The 7,697-nt window shown below is 51.5% G+C and overlaps 1 protein-coding gene across 1 annotated transcript; it reads right to left on the bottom strand.

Moving 5' to 3' along the window:
* Nucleotides 1–421: 421 nt before the first annotated feature.
* Nucleotides 422–7,389, bottom strand: EN2 (engrailed homeobox 2). The gene is made up of 2 exons (XM_069647943.1): nucleotides 5,773–7,389; nucleotides 422–1,135 (listed from the first exon to the last, which is right to left on the bottom strand). Exons 1-2 carry the CDS (start codon nucleotides 6,269–6,271, stop codon nucleotides 819–821), a joined length of 816 nt encoding a protein of 271 aa, XP_069504044.1. The 5' UTR covers nucleotides 6,272–7,389; the 3' UTR covers nucleotides 422–818.
* Between the last annotated feature and the right edge of the window lie 308 nt (nucleotides 7,390–7,697).

Genomic DNA, 7,697 nt, shown 5'->3' with positions numbered 1-7,697 from the left:
CACGGGCATACACTTAAATACTATTAAAACACACACGTTATGCACACGCATATGAACACACACATATTATACACCTTTATAGTATATATTCCCGTGTATTCGCGAACTTGCTTATAGGTTTCTTTTTTTCCCATGTACTTTTACCATAAAGTTGTCTGTTACCTCAGTGGTACTTGTGTTTCACATTCAAAAGTATTGAGTGCAAATCTACACCCCTGCCCCTTTAATGGTCTGTTTATAAATAGATTTATTTTTTATAATGTATATGACCTGCCCTGTTTTACAACTCTGCTTAGATGAAAGACTTCTGACAAATGATTTATTTTAAAATGTATATTCTTTAGTATAATAAAGTATTCGCCTTGTTTCTTCGCCAGAGGAAAATAGAGAAATGTAAAAAAGAAAAAAAAAGAAATAGAAAACGTATTAGCTATTTATTCAGTTCACAGTATAGTGAAATGCAGCAATTAAATCTTTGGACTTCAGCAAGTTGTTTAATTTAGATTGTTAACACTGTCTCGGCGTCCAACATCAATTAATGTCGCTCGGTATAAGATAAAACCATAAGCACCAAAAACAAATCTTAACGGTAGCATCCAAAACTCCGCGAGGTGAAGAAAAGAACATATTTAATAACAGATATTTGGGACTTTAAAAAAAACACTTTCTTGTCTTCTTGTAAATTATATATACACGTCACATATTGCAGCTTTATAATCTAGTACACAATATCTTAAACATGAATGCTGGTATTTCTTTATAGACTGGCCCTTTTTGTCATTAAATTATTGCATTGTCGAGCTTTCCGTCGAGTCGATCTATTCGCTGTCGGACTTGCCGTCTTTCGATGTGGTCGAGTGGTTGTAAAGTCCTTGAGCCATAAGCTGAGCGGCCAGAGTGTTCTTGTTGCCGGTGGCTTTCTTGATCTTGGCTCGCTTGTTCTGAAACCAGATTTTGATCTGGGACTCGTTCAGACTGAGTTCCTGAGCCAGGCTCTGCCTCCGCTGCTCGGTCAGATAGCGGTTAGTCTGAAACTCGGTTTTTAGTCTCTGCAGCTGCTCGGCGGTGAAGGCGGTCCGGGGGCGCTTGTCCTCCTTGCTAGGGTTTTTCTTCTTTGGTTTCCGAGACCTGGGACCTGAGGACCAGAACAATTCAGAATTACGAATAAATCACATGGCACGAGGAGCAAGGGTTCGACACCATTACAACATGTTCCAATCGGCATCATATGTGTTATGTAGGCTAGAAACTGTTTCCAATACCCGATGACACGCGTTTCTTGCGAAGATTCTTACATTTTTCGCAGAGTTCTGAGGTATTGCTTTGACGTTATTGTTATCGCCCGATAGAGGCAATTACATGAGAGGGCGGTCTCGGAAAAGAAGAGGATGTATGATATTGGGAGGGGGAGTTGGAGGGGGTCTCTAAGTGAAGGGAGTACACGGTTTTGAGGGTGAAGGTGCCCCATCGATGGGGTTGCTGGGGAGGGTCTGTTGGGGAAGGTGGAGGGTCGCTGGTTTAGAGGTGGGGAAGTTGCGGGGGGTGGGATTTGTGGGGTTTGGGGGTCTGTATAGGGTTAGGCGGGTAGTTCCTTACGTTGACTAGACTGGAGTCTGTGATTGGGGTTGGGTCTGCTAGGGAATGAGTTCCCCGTAACGGAGGAAATGCTTAACTGGGGTGCGAGGTATTTTCCAAGGGTGTCTGGGATTTACTGCTGAGGGATGTGGGGAGGGGGTCTTCTTTGCCATGGTTTTGCGGTTTCTGCAGCGCTGTTCTTTTCACCCGAATGCGGTGGTGTGTTACTATAAACCGTCGGAGTGAAGCGGGTTCAGGTGTGGGGGGAGCGGGCTGCGGGTGACGGATGGGGGAGTGGGCAGGTGCGGGTGCTCTTGCCGCTGCGGGGGTCTTCGTTGTCGAGGATGCAGGGTTATCACACGGTGCGATGGAGGGTCGGTGGAAGGGGCTGAGGGGTGCGGGCTCTCTGGGTGAAGGGAGGGGGTTCCATGATGGAAGGGTCTCTGGTCTTGACATTCACTCAGTTGAGGTGGGGGGGGGGTTATTGTAAGAGCGCGGGGGTGTTAGGATGATAGATTTTTGTCCTGGCTACGGGTCACTGGTTCGGCTCTGCTTGCAATGCCCCGCCCCTCTCTCCTCGCAGGCACCCCCTCCATGTCGGAGCAGGAGGGACGTCTGGGGTGGAGGCCCGTACTATGGGACTCATTGGCATGACGCCCCCTCCCCCACATTCCGTGCAGGAGAGGCTCGGATTAACAGAGGCACTTGCATTTTAATCACCCATGCATTATACATCGGCTCCTCGCGCACCCAAGTTCATTGTTCAGTGCCATCCGCTTCCCTTTGTCACAATGAAAAAGAAACGAATAGAAAACGGACCTCGGATTTCTACGAAATGTTCATTACATACATAGTTTGCATTTTCGAATGAGTGGTTATTGTAACAGAATGGAGATGTACACGCATTACTGGCTTACGCGATCAGTTTGTGTACAGTGCTTATAGCTAATGGACAGGGCCAGGTGTACACTTGTGAAGTAGTTGCGTATACATTACAATGTCTAGTACTAGTAACAGTGGTGGCAGCAGCCATCTCGTAGCGGCATCCAATCAGGCATCCCTTGCCTCCCTCCCTCTCTCTCCTCCATTTTGCCCTTCGTCCCCTTCCCCTCTCCCCCCCCCCCACTCGCATGCTGGCTTGCGAGCCTCCCCTCCCCGCCCTCCCCACGCGCCCGCTTTTCCCTGCCACTCTCTCCCATCGATCCATCCCGGCCATGTTGGCTGCTCGGCCTGTCACAGCCCATCCACGCCCCCCCTCCCCCCCTCCCTCTCTCCCTCCGTGTCTCTCTCTCACACACACAAACACACGTGTTTTTACTATAACCCCGGCAGCCATCCCGCTTTCCTGGCCCAGCGTTTCGTCAGCGCGGCGCGTCATCCGCTGCTCCACAATGAGAGAGTGTGTTGGAAAGAGCAGCGTCTTTTTAAAGGGACACACTTTCCGAACGGGGCCAGAGAAATACTGGCCGGGGCTGGGGCCAACTCAGGCAACAGCGCACGATGCCCACGCCACTGATTCCGATACCTGTGTTTAAACCGAGCCCCCGGAGCGACGGATTTATTTGCAGCGAGACCTACATGTCATACTAATAGTAAACTAAAGGAAACACGTCTTTCTTATTATTTTGCAAAAATTCCGCTCTCTATATATACATATATATACATATATATACATATATATATATATATAATACACGCACACGAAATTTGTGGCGAATGAAATCGCTTCGTCATAAATAATTCAGATATGCATGTGTTTGCGAAAATAAGGAATGCGTAGAAAGGCTTCCCGTGATCTTCCGCGCAGCTACATTATTTATTTTGTAACTGACCCCTTCGCATCTATACCCCTTACCCCAATCGTCTGTCTATAGATTTAACTAACCCTTACGTCTTAACAGGGTACTCCTTTTGAAGATATAAAAGCACATGTTTTAATGATTCACCAATTATATTGTTTAGAAAAAGTGCCCTAACTGCTATTTATTTCTCTATTTGTTAATGTATTTTTCTTCACAAAAACGTAGTTCAAAATAAAAGTTCGCCGACAACGTAGATACATTATTGGCGCACACGCATGTTTCTCCGTAGGTTTTCGCGTGCTAGGCGCAATATGCACTGGCGAAGCGCTAGCATTACCGGGGGCCACGCGTGACATGGGTGGCGCTGCTTCAGTCGCCGCACAGAGCTTCCCATTGTCTTTAAAGAGGGGTCTCTTGACAGCGAATCGGCCGGGACCCCCAACACGTCGCAATCAAGCTCCAGCCACTCTGTCATAGTACACTGAGGCCAAGACTCAGACGGTGCGTGGTCCTTTGCTCACAAATTACAATATGTATTTCTGGAATCTTCCATCGTCTCCACACATGGTCATAACATATTAAAAGCGCGGGAGAGCCCGGACAGTGAGGGAAACGCGGACGAGCTACGCGCGTGAAGTTGTGTTATCTAACTGCGTCATTCGGCGGCGTGGCGACGCCACTTGACTTTCTAAAGATCTGTCGGCTCGAAAACGGAGGACATGTTCCTGTTTTGCGACTGGTATCTTCGCTCCTTCGAATTTCCGTTTCTTAAAGGAAAATCACTCCGGCTCACAGAGGTCCAGATATCTTTTTAAATGTACTCTAATGTCGAGTACCGAGGTTTACGGAACGGGAAAAATAAACTATAGGCGTTAATTAAATCCGGATATAAAATGGGGCTCCTTTCCTCAAGCCCTGCTGCCTAGCCGTGGGTGAGCTACCATGTCACCCTTACAATCTTTCGCCGGCCTGGGGGATGGGGGTAAGGTTGGGGGTTTCGGGTGTGCGATAGGTTTGGCCACACGCAGAAGAACGTCGTGAAATTTACCACTCGCAGAACATTCTGAGGGAGACAACACTGAGTTGCGAGGTATCAGGTGCGCGCTGTGTGTGCGTAATGATAATAGCGAGGGGTAGCTAAAGCCTCATGCTATATAGGTGTTCCTTTTCAAATAAAATACGATGGAGAGTTGCGAGGATTAATAATGAACTTCTTGTATACACGTCCAATGTTTTACGATCGCCCACAAAAGCCATGTCGCCTGTTTCCACGTGTATCGTTGCTCTTTTTGGGGCACACGTGATACGAGAGTGGAGTTTTCTCTCGCATAGGAGACCGAACAACCGAGAAGTTCTGAACATTCGTGTGGAACGCCCTGTGCAGCCAGAGGTCCGCGAACCGAGTTGGTTGCGGCTTGGGGAGGAGACTGTGGCGAGGGTGGAGGCGGTGGGAAGAGTAATCTATGCCGACGGGGACGGGGTCTGTTGGTCTGCGCAGAAGGATTGTGGCTGGTGGTATGGGGCATACGGTTTTGGTCAGAAAGGGCGTTGTGCTGCCCCATTTAGGGGGATGGCACTTGGATGTGCGGGAAATTGAGTTGGGTTCGTCTACCGAGAGTGGGGTTGGTGGGAGCAGGGTACGATGGAGAGACCATGGTGCAAATTCCCGTGTCTGTGTTGAATACGGTAAAAAGAGAGGTTCTGGTCGGTTCTTATGTGTTTGCTGGCTGCCGTGCTTGCGGGACATGAGCGGCGAGGAACGGAAGTCCGCGAACACCTCGGTCTTGTTTGGTCCCATTCGTGAAGGGCACCGACAGAGTGGACGAGGGCGAGGTGGTTTGTTTCTCTGCCGTATATAGACGGCATTGCATTGCTGGTGGAGTGTTCCGTGTGTTGATTTGCAGCATTGTGGTGTCGAACGATTGTGGTGGGTTTCCCTGTGTTGTTAAGTAGTTCGTGGTGTCGCACTTTAACGGCTGGCAGTGATTGGACGTGGCGGTGCCGAGACCCTTTGTTTTGGTCGCTACCAGTGGGAGAGAGGGGGTCCCCACTCTGCTATTCGCTAATGTTTAGCCGTGGTAAGCAGTGGACGGGAAAAGGCTGCGGTGTGTTTCCCACTATTTCACGGGGGAGGGGGAGGGAGTAGTGGCGCGTTCCCCGTGTTGGTCGGTGGTGGATAGAATGACGATGAACTCGCTTGACTTGGTTGGGGAGGGTCGTGTGGTTTTGGTGGCTATTGGTGTTCAGTGGAATCGCGCTTGCTGTTCGCATCGGGGAGGGTCAGCCGTGAGGCGCTCCCCTCAGGTAGCCGGGAGCGCGCCCTCTCTGTGGGCAGGCAGTGATGCCTGGTGCGGTGCTCCGTAGTGTGTGGCGAGTGGTGCCGGCTTGCACTTACCTGAAGAAGGCCTGTCCGAGTAGCGCGTGCAGTACACCCAGGCTGGCCAGAGCATGGGCTGCTTGCTGCCTGCGTTGGAGCTGGCCTGGGAGCTGTCAGAGTCCGAGCTCAAGGACTGCTCTCTGCCAAAGCTCCGAGACTTCAAGTCTCCGCCTTCCTCCGTCTCCTCCTCCTCGGGGTGCACGGCGCCGTCGCCCTTCCTGTCGCCTCCTCGGAGCGCTTTGGAGCCCCCTTCTTGCAGCAGCTGCTCAGCGCGCAGCATCCCGGCCGGTCCTCCCAAGGGTAGAAGGCTTTCCCTCCCCGCTCCAGAACCGGGTGGAGCCCCTTCCTTCCGCCTCCTCTGCCCAAACTCTGGCCGCAGGATATTGTCGATGAAAAAGTTGGTGATGCGGTGCTGGATTGGGGGCACCGGCAGGGCCGGCGCCGCTGCCCGGCGGGATTCATCGCTTGAGTCCTCCGCTTCCTCCAGGGGGGGCTGCTCCCTGTCATTCTCCTCCATAATGGAGCCAGCAACCCCGCCGAGTCCAGCCCCGCTTCTCTCCCTCGAAACCCAGGCTCCGCTCAGCTGCACATTCCACTTATCGAGGCATTCGAGTTTTGCGGACGCCTGCTCAGCAGAACATTCGAGCTCTGGGAGGTTCTGCTCAGCGGATCATTCGAGCTCTGGGAGGGTCTGCTCAGAGGATCATTCGAGCTCTTCGGGGGTTCGTCTCAGCTGAACATTCTAGCAATGGGAGGTTCTGCTCAGCAAAACATTCGAGCTCTGGGAGGTTCTGCTCAGTGGGCCATTCGAGCTCTTCGGGGGTTCTTCTCACCGGATCGTTTGAGTTCTGGGAGAATCTGCACTGCGGGGGTTCTTCTCAGCGGATAGTTCAAGCTCTGGGAGGTTCTTCTCAGCTGAACATTCGAGCTGGAGGTTCTACTCGGCGGATTATTCGAGCTATGGGAGGTTCTACTCAGAGGATCGTTCGAGCTCTGCAGAGGTTCTTCTCACCTTAACATTCGAGCTCTGGGGGGGTTCTACTCAGAGGATCGTTCGAGCTCGGAGGGGTCTCGCCCGCTTAAGCGCTGCATTCGAGCTCTGCTGGGTTCTACTCAGTGGAACATTCAGACTCTGTACTCCAGCGAACCGTTCGCACTTCTTCCCACAGTCCGTTGCCTGTGTTCAAAGACGCACGCCGATTAGTGATCTCTATTCAGTGGAACATTCGGGGTCCGAGGCACACACTGGCTCCAGGGGTGGCAGGCACGGTCGGTCTCTACTTAACGAAACATTTGGGCTCTCCTTCTCGATCCATTAGAACGCCCACAGAGTTGAGTCAGCGGACTTGATGTGGGGAGCATTCGGCTCTTCCAGTTCTTTGTGGAGGTGTTTACGTTGTCCCTTTTTTCCCCCAGAAAGGATCACGCTCCCGGCGCTGCGCTCCGGCACCCAAATCTCCCCCTAGCAGTCCATACACATAGCTACACACATAGCCTGTTTATAGACGAGTGTGCACCGCACAGTGAGGCTAAGCACACATGCTGCATGGGAACACGCTCCTGTGTTCTGGGGGCTGTCGCTGAAGGGTCGCTCACTGCGCCGGGTTGGGAAGCACTCACTGGATCCGGAATACTTTCACTCTGCATTTTTGTTCTTATTTTTAATGGAGCCTCTCAAGTGACGTCCCCGGCCCGGTATCCTAGACACGTGCCTGCAGCCAATGGTAGCTCGGCTCGTTTGTCACGTGACATCGAGGAAAGCTGGTAAGTGACAGCGGCGGATTCCCCACCCCCAACACTCGACGCCCTTCCTTCTCTTTAAAGCCACAGAGCTCTCCTTCGCCAGCAAGCCCAAAAATGCAGAAATTGCATTTTTGAACGGCAGATAGACACATCAGCGCTCGCCCCAGTGCGCTCCTTTACGCTACATCTTTGTCCTACTG

The sequence above is a fragment of the Ambystoma mexicanum genome, chromosome 2q (assembly GCF_040938575.1).
Source record: "Ambystoma mexicanum isolate Mex_15411 chromosome 2q, UKY_AmexF1_1, whole genome shotgun sequence".
NCBI lineage: Eukaryota > Metazoa > Chordata > Amphibia > Caudata > Ambystomatidae > Ambystoma > Ambystoma mexicanum.
This window is presented reverse-complemented; position numbering and strand designations above follow the sequence as displayed.

Coding starts and splice junctions, on each gene's coding strand:
- EN2 (XM_069647943.1), bottom strand. CDS start 6,271: ATGGAGGAGAATGACAGGGAGCAGCCCCCCCTGGAGGAAGCGGAGGAC. Junction 1,136..5,772: donor CTCGGACAGGCCTTCTTCAG/GTAAGTGCAAGC, acceptor TCTGGTCCTCAG/GTCCCAGGTCTCGGAAACCA.